This window comes from Trachurus trachurus (assembly GCF_905171665.1).
Source record: "Trachurus trachurus genome assembly, chromosome: 4".
Classification (NCBI taxonomy): Eukaryota; Metazoa; Chordata; class Actinopteri; order Carangiformes; family Carangidae; genus Trachurus; species Trachurus trachurus.
The window spans coordinates 5,889,542-5,909,283 of record NC_139898.1 but is presented as its reverse complement, the minus strand read 5'-3'; the positions used below and the strand labels follow the sequence as shown (position 1 = coordinate 5,909,283).

The 19,742-nt window shown below is 42.5% G+C and overlaps 1 protein-coding gene across 1 annotated transcript in view; it reads right to left on the bottom strand.

The window, feature by feature from the left end:
* Nucleotides 1–1,436: 1,436 nt before the first annotated feature.
* The window catches only part of st3gal3a (ST3 beta-galactoside alpha-2,3-sialyltransferase 3a), a 34,790-nt gene continuing 16,484 nt past the window's right edge, over nucleotides 1,437–19,742 (bottom strand). The window contains exons 6-10 of the mRNA XM_083970701.1: nucleotides 17,824–17,919; nucleotides 16,526–16,712; nucleotides 9,489–9,635; nucleotides 8,431–8,577; nucleotides 1,437–1,550 (exon numbers count right to left, since the gene is read on the bottom strand). Coding sequence (XP_083826827.1) covers nucleotides 1,446–1,550; nucleotides 8,431–8,577; nucleotides 9,489–9,635; nucleotides 16,526–16,712; nucleotides 17,824–17,919 — 682 coding nt within the window. The 3' untranslated portion in view covers nucleotides 1,437–1,445. The remainder of the gene's footprint in view (nucleotides 1,551–8,430; nucleotides 8,578–9,488; nucleotides 9,636–16,525; nucleotides 16,713–17,823; nucleotides 17,920–19,742) is intronic.

Here is a 19,742-nt window from a genome sequence, read left to right as displayed (position 1 = left end):
CAACAACAGATCTTACGATGTCCTACATGAAAGCAATATTTTTTTACATTGATGACCATAATAAGTTTACAGTTAAATCATTCATATCTAAAGGTGAGTGACAGCATTGTTTGATGGGATGAGAAGAAATACTGATTATATAACCCTAAAGTCTAATCAAAGATATGTGAGTCCTCCTGGACTAACGCACAGCACACTGTGGACAGAGGCTGTGTGAACTTACACCTGTGTGGACAACAGTGCCGGTCAACAGTATCATCCCAAATACAGGCCTTCCATTCAAAAGTGGACATTTAACCGTTTTTGTTTTACAGAAGATTGAAAGCTTGTGTCTATACTGAGTTTTAACAACATCAAGTTCTATTTTCCATCTTTTCTTAAAAAAAAAAAAAAAAAAAAAAAAAAAACCCTCTCTCCTGCTTCACAGGGGAGAAGAAACAAGAAGAAAAACTAGCCTTTTTTTTTGTTACTGCTTGTATGTAAAGGCCGTGTCTGCTACGGATGAAATGCGTCATTAAATGATAATTTCAAGTCAATTACCATTTACTAAACATTTCACGCATCGGAGATGTGACCTGCTCCGGGTGTGTTGGAATCGAGCGCACATGCAACGTGGACGCTGGTGGAAAGTCTGGAGGGAGCTGAGGATGCTGCTGCCTCACGAGAACACACTGAATCTGACTCTTGTGCATCTGTGGCGCCAGATAGAAGCTGCTGCTGCTGCGATGAGCTGGTATTCCCAACCTCTCTAGCTTCATATCCACTCTTGACCCCCTCAGTTGGCTGCCACACGGCTCTGATCGGAGGGTTGACCCCCCCCCCCCCCGCTGAAGGACGGCTGACGTGTGTCATGTAGTGTACACCCTGTTTGACGAAGACACTGGAAGAGATAAATGAGCGACTGTAGGTTGGATGAAGATTACATTCACATGTGTAAGCAGAAGGACACTTGTAGAGGTATTCTTGGCAGAGGATCGATGTTCAAACCCAACATCTTCCTCTTCTCTTCTCTTCTGGTGGGAGAGCGGTCCGGCCCCCGGGTTTGCTGGTTTGAATCCCAACATCAGACTGAGACACACCCCTGAGCCAGGGTACCAATTTCATGTTTATGTAGACTAAACCTGCGACTAGGACGAGCTAAATACTGTGATACGATGCAGAGGCCGACCGCAACGTGTCGAAGTGCAACACTGGGGGTGGGGGGTAGGGGGGCGGTGCGGTGCATCCTGGGTAATCATCAGCCTCACATGCTCACAGTCTCTCTGCAGGGGACCACGGTGTGACGCTGCCGCTCTCCGGCCGCCACCCTGGTCTACAGAGCCTTGAGTGTCCCTCTTCAGGTGCTGAAGCGGGGAGGAGGAGGAGGAGGAGGAGGGGCGGGTAGGGGAGAGGGGGGGTGAGGACAGCGCTGCAGGACCAGGAGATACCAAGCTGAGCGCAGACCATCAGCATCCTTCACCACAGATCCCGTTGGTCAGGTCCTGGATCACCCCGGCCCTCACCAGCTTCATGAGGAACTCCTTCTCTTTAGATATGTTGTGAGTCCAGGACTGCAGAGGGGACAGAGACACAGAGGAGGGGGTGGTGGGTGGAGAGATTTGTTTATTGATCCTTTTTTTTTTTTTTAAATCTCATTTCATCGTAGATTTCTTGCATTTTCTACAACCTGAGAATAAAACTAGAATCAGCACCTCATGGTCGTTTCCTCCACCAACCATAAAGTACTGTATGTTCACAACCTCCTGAGTTACTGCCTTTAAAAACAGTGGTATTTTATCATTGTAATCAGCAGCAGTCAGAGCTGGAGGCTTCATGTTTTCTGCTTGTCTGTCACAGTATGTCAGCGATCCCTTTAGGGAACAACTTTCCACTTTAAAACATTGACTTGGACTCAGAGCTTCTGAATGATGAATAAACATGGTCGCCCTTGAGATCTTCACCTATTTGACTCACATATTTCTACCTTTTTCAATTTTAGCTTATTCCAATGGGAATTTGTCAAATGTAAACATATTTTGAAAGATATGAGTGTTTTTTTGTTTTAAAGGGGAACTATGTAAGTCCGCTAGCTTTTCCGCTGTTTTGGTTACGCTGCTCTCAGCCATGTGTATCTGTTTACAACAAAGCCGGCAAAAAATCAATAAATGGAGCGGTGGAAAGCGTTACATAACATATACGATATTACGGCGCATGTGTTTGTGTAGTCTTAACCGTCACGAACAAAAGATTACGGGTTACGGAGCGCGTTTGTGTCGTGGTGCCGCAGAGACGAGTGAGCTGGGACACCGGGGCGGCAGCCAGGTACTACACTGATGCTGCAAGGTTGGTTTTCAGCCGTGAGACGCCAGGTGGAAGACAGAGAGCCTCCTTTCTCACTCGTAACAAGTCACAAGTCATGTAGTTAACTATCACAATTACTCCAGAGCTTTTAATTAAGGTAAAAATGTAGCATAGCCATGGGAGAAATCCTGCTTAGTTCCTCTTTAATAATCCATGTGAAAATGATGATGTTGGCCATCTCCATCAATGTCTCATGCATAACATAACTTCTCTGCATCATATATAGTTCAAAAGTTATGTAGATTTTGGGGTGGTGTGTGGCGCAGTGGTTAAGGCGGTTAGTTTTTTTTTAGGAAATCCAGGATGGCAACAATATATAGCCAAGTTCAGGGATCATCAACATGTTTGGTAAGATTGTACATTTTTTTGTGTTTATTTGAGTTTTCATGTACATACATGATTTAATCAATCTCTATCTCGATCAGTTCTTCATACCAAGTCAAAAAGAAAATGGGTTGTCTCTGCAGGATGTATAATTCGGGAAGAGCTATATAGATGCCAGAAAAGATGCCGCACAAGATGGTAAAAAAAAAAAAAAAAAAAAAAAAAACATACATTGGAAAATAATCTGCATGGGGATCATCAAAATTCATTGAGCAGACACTTTAAGGATTACAAAAAGCTAGGTTAGAAAAAAACCCTCCTCCTACTAGACTATTTGATTTAACAGGTCAATGGCAGGGATTAGAATAAAAGGTCTGATTGCAGGTAGACTACTCGTCTTGCTCATGAGGCCTGACAATGGAGAACTATCAGTGAGTGAGGAAAAACTCAACTTAAGGCTCTGATCGTATTAGTCACTACAATAATACTGTAGCAATCAGCACAGAGCAGATGTTTAATGAGTCAATTCATGTTTGATTAGGCTGTGATGTGAACACATTGTCTGGATGGTGACACCTGATCACACAACTCTGTATTTACACCTGGTATCAATACTGAAACAGAACACTCCCAGTCCCCTCACATTGTGATTGTATCTCAGTACTGGAGGTTAGGATCACAGGACAGCTGAAGCATCTGGAAGCTACTTTTCACTGACTGGGCTTATGTTACCTCCACTGGAAGAAGGTAATCAGAACCAGTGGAGAAACTTTCTAACACTGGCTTGATCAAATGTCCACATCTGATTATTTCAGTCTTGTCAATGTTCTAATACTCACTCGGCTATAAAATAATGAAGTGACATCACCTGATATTTGTTAAAGGGATATGCCAACATTTTTTTTTTCGTGTCTTGCCTCACTCCAGAGTCCATGACCAGCAGATAGACACCATCCTTTCGACTGTGCGTGCAGTAACAAGGGAGATAGAGCCCGTATCGCCTGTAATTAGCTTAGCTCAAACGCTGGAAGTGTGTAGGTAGTGTTAGCCTGCCTCCACCTAAAGTCATCAGAGACACTCTTCAGCAACTCTAAACAGAAACCGGCGGGCCAATCTGCGTCTCAGAGCTGACAAAACTCCCCGGTAAGGCATCTTGAGTGGTCAGATGCCGCTAACGGGACGAGACGGGTCAAAACGGAGGGTTCAAGCAAAGACGGTTTATTTTGGTTCAAGCTAGCTACATCGAGGGTAGGTTAGCTTCCTATTTCAAAGTAAAAGCACAAATTCTATCATCATGGTTTTCTGTATGTAAAGGGCAACGGGTGTTTTATTTTGTGAAAGTAACCGGAAGTGCGTTGGTCACAACGGCTAGCTTGAGTAGCGCCGAATTCGTCCGAACAAAATTGTAAACAGCTGGTATTTAGACAAATTAAGGACACACTGCTGATCTAAACAGCTATATTCTCGTCTAAAAATGATAACGATAAAGTGATATATTTACAGAGTTTAGAGCTAAAATGAAATCAGCTTCTGACTGCTGATTTCGGCTCGGGTAGGAGGCAGGCTAACACTACCTACAGTATACACTTCCAGCGTTTGAGCTAAGCTAATTATGGGCGATATGGCTCTATCTCCATTGTTACTGCAAGCACAGTTGAAAGGATGGTGTCTATCTGCTTGTCATGGACTCGGGAGTGAGGCAAGATAGGAAAAAAAATGTTGGCGTATCCCTTTAAGTTCTGTTGTTCTCTCCACAGGATTCCCCAGACCTTTGAGTAATATGAGTGAGCTCTAAGCGTCACTGCAATCCTCAAGCACTTGTCTCATTACACCAGTCCTCACTGGTGGACATGTCCATCCACCTACCATAAATAATGCGTGAAGACGACCAGCACCATTCAAAATGTGCAACCTCTTCGCCGTCTGCTGAGACGTCTCGCTCACTCGTATTACTCAGAGGGACAGGGTTACCTTTATAACCTATGTACACTCTGTTCAATGTCTCATTATGGGATGTAATTTTATTTTAAAGGTACAGTGTTAACTTATTTGGCTTTTTATTAGCAAAAATTAAATATTGCTTTCATAAATAGGTATTTCCCGAAGTCTAATCACAATCGCATACAAATGAAAGCTTTCCTGTAGCTTAGAATGAGTTGTTTACAAATAGGATACAGTAGGTGGCGGTGCACCCAACCGCCATGTTGCATCGCCTTATATGAAATATGACTGAAGGCATGAGTGGAAGTCTGCACGTCTGCAGACATCGGTTCTTCTGTTGTTTGGCAAACTTAAAGGTATAATGTGTAGGAATTACCCCCATCTAGCGGTGCGGTTGCATATCTGAACGTATTCGTGATGTTGCATTCACATGAAATCGGGCAGACGTCAGACAGACAACAGACGCTGCATGTAACAGGATAAACAAGCGTCTATGTAAGCAAGTGGTCCACCAGCACGAGGCAAAACAATACAGGCGTGACAATATGTTATCATGGTGATGTCGTATTGTTTACCTGACCCACGTTTTACCGTCTTTCTCTCGTCGAGTAAAATTACATCCAGTTGGTTTGCCGACGGTCGTCTGCCTGACTGCACCTGAATGCAACATCAGTGCCTCCATCCTTCCTCACACTACACAGTGGTGACAGTTTTAACGGGCGCTACCTAGAAAACTTTCTCCCCGAGCCAACAGCTCCGCTGAGTTTCCGTGGTTACCTACGGTCACGCTGCCACTGAACGTAAAAAATGGCGATGCAACATGGCCGCCTCGGTTCGATGTGTCGCCCACTTATGTATTTGTAACGACTTGTAACAACTCATTCTAAGGAAAGAGAAAGCTTTCATTTGTATGCGGGTGTGATTCGACTTCAGCGAAATACGTATTTATGAAAGCAATATTTGATTTTTGCTAATAAAAAGCCAAATAAGTTACATACTGGGGCTTTAACTATTTGACTTCAGCTTCAGCTAGTTGTTGCTCATAAGGTTTTAGTTCAAACTGTTGTTAGGCTATTGGAGAACACTCTCCATCCCACCAAAAAGACCACCCCATATGGGTAAAATGTGTGCTTAAAGAACCCTTTCTCACCTGTCCCGGTTCTAAATGGTAGAGGGCATGGACAAGCAGCTCTGTACCTCTGAACAGTAGCACAAGGCCAAACAGTAGGTGAAAATAACATGCAGCGGATTGCATGTCAGTCTCAACAACCTTGTCTAAGGGTGATTTATGAGCAGGCTGGAGACTGTCAAGTGGAGAGAATGGCAACTTGGACATTGTATATAGTGTGCTCTGACTGTCCCGCTCTCACAAACCAGTGCCCAGCGACGTTCCCTACACTTGAGATTTCATACACATCCCAGGCCACTACTCAACTCGCTGCATAAATCCTTTCTAGAGGCATTTTAAATTAGAGAAAGGTCACGAGTAAACTGTCTCTGTGCTGCATAAACCTGGAAAAACTAACGAAAAGGAAGTTGGTCAGAATGCTAACAAATGTGGACGTTGTGAATATTGTGTGGGAGTATCGTATGAAGGGGATGAATCATCGACCTGAACTGTAAATTCACAGCTCAAATGTGTAATGATGTACAGAGCTGTTCTACGACTTCCTCACAGATCTACAGTAGCAACAAAGAAGCCGATCAAAGTTTCTGTCCAATGGCCACAAGATTTTTAATTTTAGCGGCTACGCATTTCTTCATTCATGTTCTCCTTATATGTAAACTATGATAATGCAACTACTGCACATATTTCAGTCGTCCAGAAAAAGATAAAAATCTCTTTCAGACATACATTTCTGGGTGAAGTGTCGAGACCTGAAGCCTCTCAGTGGGTGTTGATCAGTGTGTGACATCTGAGAGCAGGTGTGAGAGGCAAGCTGTCAACCAAGAGAACATCACACTGTATCCTACTGACAATGACACAAAATTACTTTCCCCCTTTTTAAAGTCTGCATTAAATTACCAATCAACCACTGGTGATTTGACTGTCCCTTTACAAAAAGACAAGGTATGAATTTAGTATGCCTATCGGTCATTAAATTTTTCGGAACAGGTTCTATCGATCAGCGTTTTTCACATCCTTTAAAAGGTATAATGTGTAGGAATTACCCCCATCTAGCGGTGTGGTTGCATATTGGAACGTATTCTTGATGTTGCATTCACGTGAAATCGGGCAGACGTCAGACAGACAACAGACGCTGCATGTAACAGGATAAACAAGTAGTCCGCCAGCGCCAGAGGCAAAACAATACAGGCGTGACAATATGTTGTCATGGTGATGTCGTATTGTTTACCTGACCCACGTTTTACCGCCTTTCTCTCGTCGTGGTTTGCCACCGGCCGTCTGCCTGACTGCACCTGAATGCAACACCAGTGCCTCCGTCCTTCCTCACACTACACAGTGGTGACAGTTTTAACAGGCACTACCTGGAAAACTTTCTCCCCGAGACGACAGTTCCGCTGAGTTTCCATGGTTACCTACGGTCACGCTGCCACTGAACGTAAAAAATGGCGATGCAACATGGCTGCCTCGGTTTGGTGCGTTGCCCACTTATGTATTTGTAACGACTTTAACAACTCATTCTAAGGTACGAGAAAGCTTTCATTTGTATGCGGGTGTGATTCGACTTCAGTGAAATACGTATTTATGAAAGACATATTTGATTTTTGCTAATAAAAAGCCAAATAAGTTGCACACTGGGGCTTTAAAGACCTTTCTGACTGCTCACATCTCTGCTCAGTGTGTCTTACGTTTAGTTATTCCTCTGCCTCTTTTCATAATAATGCTACTGGTAATGCTGTAATGGAGGTGAGGCTCAGTGTGTTGGAAGCACTCTCCCTCTTCCCTGCAGCTCCTGAGCAGTCTGGAAACCAAAGCAGCTCAGCATTGCACTGACCAGTAATCATGGTAGTAATTATCAGTCAGTCGGTCAGTTGGTCAGTCATCTGTGATTACAGGGCTGGCACCACTGTTGTGGTCCAGTCAAAAATCCACGGTGAAGGTGAAGGTTTTGTATTCCACTGAGAAAAGGTGAGCTAGGTAACATAGCTTGCTGTTAGCATCAATCCCCACTGCATGTTACGTTACTATACTATACTGATTTGGTGTCCATTGACTATGTAACTTTTACCGAGCAGGATCAACAGCATCCTCTTTTGCCACATGTGATAACTACAGAACTTTGTGTTGGGCTCAGAGTCTGATTATGGACGGAGAGGAAAGCAGATGTCACCTAGCCAGAGCCACAGCCCTTCTCTCCCTTCTTTTTCATCTTGTTATTTCACCAAGGTTTATTCTCCTCTTCCTTAGGCCTCTGTCACTTTGTTTTATGGGCCTGCTGCCCGTCCGCAGATCTTTGTCCGTGTAATACTAAATACTCTAGTTAGTGGTGGTGCATCCATTTCCCATTTTTGTATGGTGTTTCCTTAAGACACACCCATTTGTTGATCAATACAGTCATATCTAGTGAGAAAAGTAAGTATTTGATCTCTTACTGATTTATGAAAAATCAAACAATCATATAAATGAATTTATAACCTTTATTTCTGGATTTTTTTGTTGATATTCTGTCTCTCTCTGTGGAAATAAAAATTATAGACCGCCATTTCTTTGTGGGGGAGCAAACATACAAAAGATGCAGGGGATGCATGTAAAACATATGCATTGTGTTTTAAGAGAACTGAACTAAATGCTTAAAATGAAATTGAATTAAATAAGACTTCTCCAGAAAACACCTGTCAACAAATAAGGTCTTCAGTTACCTCTTTGATGGCTGACATCCTGATCTTCTCATAGTAGTGCAAAGGGGCGTGGGGCGTGCTCATGTTGTACCCAAATCCAGCCACAGCCACTTCATCACAGTTATGAAGGGCCATCGTTATAGCAACTGCCCCCAGGGTTGGGATATTCTGAAACGGAGGCATAAAAGAGTTATGATCTCTATCCCACAACACATACAGCATGTAGTGTAGTGTACATGTTAAAGGGATAGTTCAACATTTTGGCAAATTGGCCCATTGCCATAATCCCTATAGTCATAGCAGTAGGTTTGTTACCTTTAATTGTTGGTGCAAGCTTTCTTTTTAGATCGGCGGGGCAGAGACGTGAGCTTCTCAGAGCTACACTACGGAGGCTAATGGGATTTCTTGGTTTCCCTCATCAAACTCATCAAATACACTATCGGACAACTCCAAAACACTTTCGTGGACAAGTTGTGACCTGCACGAGACAGAGTTGTTTTCGTGCATCAGCGGTTTTGCATGAATTTACCTCGAGAACAACTCCGTCTCGTAACATTCCGTTATTATCTCATAGTGTGGTGAATGTGCAGGTCACAACTTGTCCACGAGAGCATTTTGGAGTTGTTGGATTGTGTATTTGATGAGTTTGATGAGGGAAACCAAGAAATCCCATTAGCCTCCGTAGCGTAGCTCTGAGCAGCTCGCGGCTCTGCTCCGCCGTTCTAAAAATAGCTTGCACCGACAATTAAAAGTAACGAACCTACTGCTATGACTATAGCGATTATGGCAATGGGCCAATTTGCCAAAATGTTGAATTATCATTGTAATGTCCAGAGGAGGAGCCTCTTGCACTCTTAGTCATTGTGTTGACATTTTACAGACGTGCAATCTGAGGCATTGGATAATTACACAGTTTGCTCTCAGGCTCTTGAGTAGGTGTTTCATAAAGCAAACAGACAGACAGAAGAGCTCCAGTCCTGACCATTAACTCAGTGCTGTGTGTGAACAGCTCACTGTCCCTGGTCCTCCTCTTATGACTGGACAGAAAGTGAGTGCGAGGAAAACAGCAGGTCTCTCACCCCTCTGCCCATCTGTCCGTTGTTGTAAGGTAAGCCTATCAGCTTGAAGGAGGCCTCCTGGATGTAGTAGGGGTTCAGGATGCGCATGTCGCTGGGCTCCCTAGGAACCTGCCTGGCCACCGACTTCCAGAAGCCGTCAGTGCTGCGCTGAAAGACAGAGAGTGGAGGGATTAAACCTCTTTTGGTTCACTATCATCGCTCTCAGCAGCAGGCAGCTGTGTTCAGTGATAAGGCTCTGATGAACTGACAGCCTGCTGCTCTCCGGCACTCAGCAACTTCAGCCACTGCTCAGCATTTTAAGCATTTTGCATTTAGAAGCTGGCGAGTCAGCCGCTGGCAGCGGTCAACCTTGTGCTTCATCTAATTTCACAAACTTCAAAAAAATATAGCGGCCAAGACAATCACTTTTTTTCATGTTTGTACAACAACTCTGAAATAAATATACTTCTAAACAAATCTATGCTGCATTCATTTACACTGCACATTATTGTGTTAGTTTAAAGTGTAAAATCTTTCATTTACAAAATGATGCAGAACACTATTGCAGGACTTTGTAGCCCCTTTCACAGAAATAACAGCCTTGAGTCTTCTTGGTGAAGCTCTGGACATGTGGATTTGTCTCATTCCAGCTGACATGTCCTGTCAAACTCCGTCAGACTGGACGTGTAGTATCAGTGAACTGCATCTTCAGGTCTCTCCAAAGATTTCATACATGTGCAGCTCAAGGACGGTCAGGGACCCTGAAGCCACAATGCTGTCTTGATTATTTGGTCATGGTTTTGCTGTAAAGTGACCCATCGCATCAGTCACAGGTCTGAGATAAACTTGGATCAGAATCAGAATCACAATCAGAAAAGTTTTATTGCCAAGAGCAGTAAAGGTCACTCTACAGCACAAGGAACTTGACGTGGTGTCAGGTGCAAACACAAAAAGAACAAAAAATTGTAAAAAGTAGCGAAACAAAAATAAAAATTATATTAGAATGCATATTATACTATATGCAATTAAGGATTTATATACAATAGAATAGAATAAAGATATATATATATACAGAATACTGAAAAAAAAACAAAAAAACAGAAAAGGATAATACAGTGTTTCCCCCCTCATTCATTCAGTAGCTGGACATCACTGCTGTGTCACCTTCATTAATATGAACAGGCTACTAAAGATTTTACTAGTGGATGACAACATCTGATGTTATCTTGGAATTGTTTAGAGTCATTGATGAGTGCATAAAATCTTCATTCATCAGACCAGGAGCAGCATAGCATTAAATATTTCTAATTATCTAATTTCAAGGTTTTTATTAAAGCATCACATCTCTCAATGGCTCTCAACAGTCTCCTGAAGTCACTGTATATGCTTCGTCAGCAATGTAAGTGCTGAATATTTACTATCCACAGTGACGCTGTAAATATTGACCACTTCTTAACATCGTCAGAGCTGGGATGGTATGCAGAGTGGACGGGAGTGGAAAATATGACGGTGCTTCAGCAGCCCAGTGAAAACAACACTCTGAGACCTGGAAGTGTTCAGCAACATTAAAACACTGATGAAAGACAGGAGGAGCAAACAAAGCCAGTCGGGGTAAAGAAGCCCCTGTAACAGTATACCCGGGGCTATTACACTAATTACCAGCAGTTTGCCCTGTCCTGATGGCTCTTTATGAACACTTAATGAGATGTCTGCCTCTGAGGTTTTTTTTTTTTTTTTTTTTTAGGTATGTAAGAGTAAGGCACAGGGAAACCCAAACAGCTGTGATAGGAGCTATAAGCTTACTAGCATAGCAGAGTTACCCTGTAAAACAGATCACTGACAGATGATTGGTAATCCTGTCTGACTGAGCGTTGTGCTCCTCTATAGAGCTGGAAAGACAACACCTCTCCTCTGCTGCAGCTCTGTCCTTTGAAACATGTACACACAGCAGATGGGGTTAAAGGACAAGCAATTCTCAATTTCCTGTCAAAACTCTATCAACTAATAGGTTTACATACACACATTTACTCCAGGTAAATCTACCATATTTATATACTGTATTAGTAAATTACAGATGCTATAGCACCCAGCTTCATCCATTTATACAGTGGCAAGAAACAGTATATGAACCCTTTGGAATTTCCTAGTTTTCTGCATTAATTGGTAATTTAATGTGATCCAAGTCACAAGTATAAACAAACACAATGTGCTTAACCTAATACCGCACAAACAATTATAATATTTACCTCATTTAGACTTGTGTTTGAGTTTGTGATTTTGCATCGTTTCTGTACTTGAAGCTGTTTGACCCTTGTAGGCCACTGTAAGGCCCTGAGGCAGCAAATCGGCCCCAAACCATGCTGCTCCCTCCACTGTACTTCACCTATGGGATGATGGTTACATGCTGGTATGCAGCGCCATTTTTACACCATACTTACAAAAAAAAAAAATAATAATAATAATACCAAAATCTTAATCTTAGTTTCATCAGTCCACAAAACATTTTCCCATTAGTGTTGTGGAGCGGCAAACTAATGGAAAGCAAAGCAATTAGTGCAGAAAACTAGGAAATTCCAAAGGGTTCACATACTTTTTCTTGCCACTGCAGCTCTTTTCCACTGCAGTTATTTAATTAAAATCCATTTCCAGTGGTCAAACACCTGCTAAGATCTCCTAATTGTGCTTTGTTCAGCAATGGAAATGGTTTCAGCATTCAGACCTGCGACTCTGCAGTAGACACAGGGTATTTATCAGCTTTGCTCTGATTGGCACTGATGTAAACACAACACTCAGGTGACTTTGCTGATACTATACGGTATATATATATTTAATGGTGAGAGTGGGTTTGTCTGTTCCCACAGTGTGAGCCTTGGAAGGCTTCAGAGTGAAATACTGCTCTGCATTCTGCTTCATTAAAGCACTGTGCTGCTTTGATTAAGTGGCATTGAATTACTGTCCTCCTATGTAAAGTGGCCTGCAGTCACAGGTGAGTGGATCAGACAGTGGTGATGCAGTCCACTCTGTAGGTGCATTATGTAGGAGTACAGACATACAGTAGTCCAGCAGTTGATCAAATGCAGAGTCAAAGAAAGAGCAGTTTTAAAATGTGGATGTAACGGAAAAGTTTCTACATGAAGTGCACATTTAAAGGGCCAGTATGTATTTGGCTTTTTATTAGCAAAAATCAAATATTACTTTATACATATTTACCGAAGTCTAATCACAACCACATACAAATGAAAGCTGTCTCATATAGCTTTAGAGCACCAGACATGGGCATTTCCGCAGTGGCTCCACAGGAGACTGTTGACAGCATGAGATGGACTTTAAACACAACTCTGTCTTGTCACATTCAGATATATTTGAAGGACACGGCTATTGTGGTGTTGTGTCAGGGACGGGACAGAAACAAGAGGAGCACAGGGATCTGCTCAAATGTGTCCTCACTGCGTCTCGTGGAAGGCCATTGTCAACATTTCTCAGTAGCTGCTCTGCCTCTTTTATGTTAGCACCATTAGTCTTGACAAAGAGTGACTTGGCCATTCACAACAAAGTGAGAAAGTGAGTGTGTGTGTGTGTGTCTCTTTCTAACTGATGTGTTGTCTGCATGCTCTGCTCCGGGGGGAAGGAACCTGAGCTGTCCTACAGCGTTGGTGTGAATGAAGCGGGTCTGAACAGCTCCAGTCCCACACCATGACTGTTTATTCAACCTAACTGTGAGGTAGTGTCAGAGCACACCTGTGCTTCCTCTACACACCACCAACAAAGAGTGTGGAGGAGGGGAGCTTCTGTAAGAGTTCAGTACATGTGAGTAGTAACAATATTATTATTAGACTTGCAGGGTAAAAATAGCAGTCAGAGTGGTAACAGTGTGATGATGGGGGCCGTGGGCATGGCATCAAGAGCTAAATGAGGCTGCTTCTCAGTCGACTAATAAATCCACGACAGAGTGAGGAGGTGAGGTGGAGGTGAGGCTGCTACAGCTGCTGCAGGCTGTTTGTACTTACACCTGTCAGCTGAGGTAAAATATGATGGAGGCCAGGGACCACCCTGGTGACACCCACCTTCTCCTAACAGGCCACACCCCCCCAGCCCTGGATTCCTGCTCTACTGGAACAGAATGACAGCTACTTTACGCCCATGTTCAGATGGATTTATCATTCAGGTAAAGTGAAGTATTGATGAGAAACACAACAAACACACATGCACATGAAATAAATGTGGCTTCATAGTCAAAAGTAACTTCACATCTATAACAAATTAAAAGATGTGAAGCTTAGAAAATGACATTGCTGATATAAGCATTACACATGTAGCACGCCTCACAAACATAGAATTGAAGTGAATAGATCAGCACCATTTATCTGATACCCGATCTAGCTACAGTATTTAGGAAATAAATAAGTCAATAGTCAATAGTCCCATCTTAAAGGGATAGTTCAACATTTTGGCAAATTGGCCCATTGCCATAATCCCTATAGTTTTAGGAGTAGGTTTGCTACCTTTAATTGTCGGTGCAAGTTGTTTTTAGAACGGCGGAGCAGAGCCACGAGCTGCTCAGAGCTACGCTACGAAGGCTAATGGGATTTCTTGGTTTCCCTCATCAAACTCATCAAATACACAATCCAACAACTCCAAAACACTCTTGTAGAAAAGTTGTGACCTGCACATTCACCACGCTATGAGATAATAACGGAACGTTACCAGACAGAGTTGTTTTCGAGGTAAATCCATGCAAAACCGCTGATGCGCGTTCCCGTCTCTGCATTTGCCTCAAAAACAACTCCGTCTCATAAACGTTCCGTTATTATCTCATAGTGTGGTGAATGTGCAGGTCACAAGTTGTCCACGGGAGTCTAACCCTAACCCACAATTAAAGGTAACGAACCTACTCCTAACACTATAGGGATAATGGCAATGGGCCAATTTGCCAAAATGTTGAACTATCCCTTCAGATCGGATCGGTGCAGTTACATAAAACTGAACATTCCATGATAAGCTTATTCTGAGTGAATTACATCATTGCACTGGATCTTTCTTTTCTCAACACCTCAAAATATGTGTTCATGTTTTGTTTGCAACACAACCAGTATTTAAAGGAGACATATTCTGCCCCTTTTACACAAAATAAAATAGTTCCCAGGTGTCTTAAAGACATGTCTGTGGCATGCTTTGGTCATGTGCAGTGTATTTCTTTCATTATTTCCGCTACGATCATATATATATATACTGTATATATATATATTATATTTCCATAATATGTCCCCTTTAAAACTTGAGTCATATACTTCTACAGCTTTCTTTGCCAAGCAGGAGAGCTCCTGATAGCGTTGAGCTGCAGTGTGACCAACAGTTAGATCCAGCTCTGCTGATGGCACAACTTGGAAGGGATACTAATAATGATGGATTTGAGGTCCCTTTGAGTCAGGGAGGTCCTGCTCAGAGTTCTCCTATGGGCCTGGCATGTGCTCAGCTGTGTTCAACCACGGCGGCCACAGTTAGTCCCTTTAAGATAAGAAGATAATAGGCTTTATTAATCCCCAAGGGGAAATTCATGATTCAATTATTCCATCTTCCAGATCCAAAACTCACAACACTGTAACGTTATGTTGTGTGTCTTGTAGCCGAAAAGTAGGCTACAAGACACACAACATAACGTTACAGCCGCAGTGTTGTGAGTGAGTCATGTCGGGACAACCAGGCTTCATGAACCCGCTCCACAGACCCCGGTGCCCGGCCGCCGCTGCTGCTGCTGCTGCTGCTGCTGCTGCTGCTGCTGCTCCGGAGGGGAAGGCGAAGCTCACTGCCAGGATCACCGCCGGAGCAGCGGCGGCGGCCGGGCTCACACCCGGGGAAGGCGATCCTGGCAGTGAGGGTGTGTGAGCCCGGCACCGCCGCCGCTGGGGGCGGCCAGGCGGGGGAGGCGATCAGTGAGCTTCGCCTTCCCCACCCAGGGAAGGCCATCCTGGCAGTTAAGAGGAGAAACTTTCAGGTTCAGGAGCAGCGGAGCGGCTCGCGGCTGCAGCTCAGTTCACTTCACACACTGAGAATGGAGTTTGTTTTCTTCCGGTAGACGTAAACACGTAACACGTGTACCCCCTGTCCAATCAGAACGCTTCCCGACCCCCAGACGTTAAGCAGAATTAAATAAATGCGATTTAATGTGTTTTCCATGTTAACCCCAATTCTGAATTATTATTTCCATGTAAACTCGAAGGAGAATATTTTAATTTCAAACTATTTAATTCAGAATAATTAATTCCGAATTAAAAAACATCATGTAAACGATAAGCCCCACCATGGGATTCGATCCTCAGTCTCCCGTGTCAGAGGTAACTGCTCTATCCACTGTACTACCATGGACCATTGATTCTGACTGAGACAAGAGCGGACTTATAGACATTCCTTTTTCTCTATCTCATAATTATGAGATCAGGATCTCATAATTACGAGAAAAGATCTCGTAATTACGACATCAGGATCTCGTAATTACGAGAAAAGATCTCGTAATTACGAGATAAGGTGTCTAAATTTTATTTTATCAAGTGAATGCAATGCGCTTCCGTACTAATGCAACTGCACACTGTCCTTTAAAAAAAAAAAAAAAAAAAGATGGTCCGTCTTTGTGTAAACGAAAGGTCAAAACTCAATTATGTGGAATAATGGAAATATCACAGTCTTTGCTGTGTAAACGAGGCCATAATGAAATCAGGACGCATTTGTGTTCACACAGGATCTCAAATGCATCCTCAGTGTGTCTTGGGTTTGTTCACATCTGTATTTAGAGCTGACCACTAGTGATGGGATCACCTGAGACGGATGTTACAGCAGGTCTGAACAGATGTGCACCAAAGCTGAAATTTCACACTTCTAACTCCGCCCCCTCTGGCTGTGAGCGACATGGGCATGCATGTTAGATTATCAGACAATTTGGAGTAAAAAGGCCAATTATTACTATTATTATTATGATTATTGTTATTATTTATATTGTTATTAAGGACCTGCCTACAGCTCCATTTGCTAGTGCAGTGGCAAAGTAAAGATTTGAGCTGCCTTACCAGCCGATGTTTGAAGACCATGTCTCGTAGCCACTTGAGGTCCAGAGCTTTGAAGGCAGAGAGGACAAAGAGCGACTCAGCCTCGTAGCGTTCCGTCTTCTGGATGGCTCCCTCTGGATAGGTGATCCTCATGGTGGTTTTGGAGCCGACATCTTTCTCAAAGCCTTTCACTGGGGCTTCATTTAGCCTAAAACACAAAGACACAAGATCAAGCACTCACATAAAGCTCTTTTAAAATAATCAAGACTGTTTGAAAATCTCTAAATGAGGACAGCAGCTGTCAAATAGAAGCCTGAGTGAGAGCGTTGGTGTGAGTCCTAAAGCTCTTTTATCAAAGTTGTCTGTTAAAACAACAATACAGCTTCTTCATGACGCCTCCCTGGCCAGGGGTTTCATTTATAACCACTGCATACGCACAGAATGGGGCTTGAAAGACGTGCATACCACTTCCCACAAAAATGGTGCCATCTATAAAACTGGATGGGAGAACATGTGTACCTGCACACCATGTGTACGAACACTCTGGAGATGCAGATGGTGACGTGTTGAATTGAAGCCAGATTGTAGAATTTCAATGTGAGAGTCTTCACATATTTCATCTACACATATATACAGACATATTTAATAGGGGTGGGAGAAAAAATCGATTCACATAAATATCGCAATATTTTTTTGGACGATTTTTAAATCGATTTTTTTATTTATTTATTTTTTATATTGTGCAATGTGCATTTGTTCGCCTTTTTTTTACATACAGAGAGTCCAGGTTTTGAAAAGGGTTTAAGTTCACTTTATAATGGAGTATGTTAGTTTATAGGCTCCTACAGTGTTTGTGTGCAGATAAATGTTAAAATGTAGCAGTTTACCTCAGTTTATATCTCATTTTGTCAGAAAGGTTTCAGAAGCCTGTTTTTTCTTCTTTTATGCAGTCCAGGCTTTTGAAAAGATAGTAAACATACAGTATATTGCTGCTGAATAAACCTTAAAAACTGACTTACATGTGATGTGTATTTTGGGGGGGAAATACGGTTCCTGGAATAGTCTGTAGACAATCATAATCATTCAACTGTTTCGCTGGTGTTAAAAATGCAGACTAAAAATCAAGAAAATCTGCAATATCGTAGAATCGCAATTTAAATCGAATCGGCATCCAAAAAATCGTAGAAAAATCTAATCGGGAGGAAAGCATATCGTCCCAGCCCTAATATTTAATAAACTACTGTGCATGCATCATATATTAGTGTAGGATGGGCTGCTTCTTAATCACAGCAGTGTAGCGTTCGTGTGTCATAACATACCTGACCACCACATCAAACTGATCAATCCTGTGGCCCAGAGACTTATTGGCGAGGATTCCTCCATTCCCGATGATGATGCACGTCTTGCAGCTCAGACTGTAACACAGACAAGACACGTCAGGATGGAGTGGCGCTACAGTACATTCAAGGTCAGTTCTCGTATTCTGGTTAAAACAGTGGAAAGCAGTGGGACTTTTGTAACTCTGGTGATGGCTATGACTTTTGAAATTTCTTTTTTAAGTAACATTTTCCCCGAAAACATGACAATGATCTTACACAATAATAAAAAAAAAAAAACAGAAAAATGACAAAAAGGAAAATGGTGACTGGTCATGTGACCCATGTTTATGTATTCATCACACCTGTTAAACCTCTTGTAATTGTACTGAGTGAACCAGAAAAAGCCACTGGTAAGACACGTGGCTTGCCCCCAGTAAAATCCACAGTGAGGTCATCTCAGTGTACAGTGGTGAAGATTGATTTTCACTTCAGCTGTTCCTGTGACCAACCTGCACCTCACCCCCTACTCTGACTGTACACAAGGAGTTTGTTCACTGTGGTACTTCATGTTGTCATTCATCCTATATGTTTGGAGAAGGAGGGTACATCTGACCTTTTCTTAATTCTTAACAAAAAAGGGGAAAAAAAAAGTTTGTTAAAGGGATATTTCAACATTTTGGCAAATTTGCCTTTTGCCATAATCCCTATTAAAGTATATAGTCTCAGGAGTAGGTTCATTACCTTTAATTGCTGGTGCAAGCTGTTTTTAGATCGGCGGGGCAGAGACGTGAGCTGCTCAGCTAACGCAACGGAGGCTCATGGTATTTCCACGTTTCCCTCATCAAACTAAACACACAATCCAACAACTCAAAAACACTCTGGTGGACAAGTTGTGACCTGCACATTCACCACGCTATGAGATTGTAACGTATTATTATGTAACATTACGACACATGAAGCAAATACTCGGAAATGCTTGCGCTTTTGAAGTCACTCTGCCCAGCAGCTGTGTCTGGAATGTAGTCCCGGCTACGTATTTACCTCGAAAACAACTTGGTCTCGTAACGTTCCGTTATTATCTTATACTGTAGCATGGTGAATGTGCAGGTCACAACTCGTCCACCAGAGCGTTTTGATGAGGGAAAGGGGAAAGTACCGTTCGGCGTGCCGTGCAGAGCTCACGTCTCTGCTCCGCCGATCTAAAAACAGCTTGCACTGACAATTAAAGGTAATGAACCTACTCCTAAAACTATAGGGATTATGGCAATAGGCCAATTTGCCAAAAATATTGAAATATCCCTTTAAAGTTAGTATGCCTGAGAAAAAATGTCTCTATGCTGATGAAAATGAAAATGAATCTCAACATGAATCCTGGCTCTTGTCAATCAAACGACAGGACAAAGATAAAAAAAAAAAAATCTGTCCAAATTTAGATATCATATGATATCTGTTTACATCCAAATAATGGATTCACATTCAGTTCCGTCTCTTCCTCACTCATTTGTTACTGAGGGCAACCTGCTCGGGTCAGAATTAAAGCTGGACCATCTTCTGATCTGAAATGATTGACAGAAGACACAATGACCAGTATTCAGGGCATTGTCTTGTTATTCTGGTTGGCAGTGTAGAATCATTTCAAATATTTCTAAGACATGTGACACTTTTGTCTTCATGATTTTTGTCAGGTAACTTACTAACTTGTTAACCATGTACTTACGGGTCTGTTTATCAAAATCACTTTCACATAAACTCAGTGTTTTCTGTCAAGACAAAAAACTGTAGCACTGATCATTTAGGTGTCAGACTGCAGCGATGTGCTGTCAGTGAACAATGCGTAATGCAAAAAACTATAATTAACACTTTAGTTATTTATCAACTGAAGTACTCTGAAACACTAACAGCAGAAGTCAAGTCAGTGT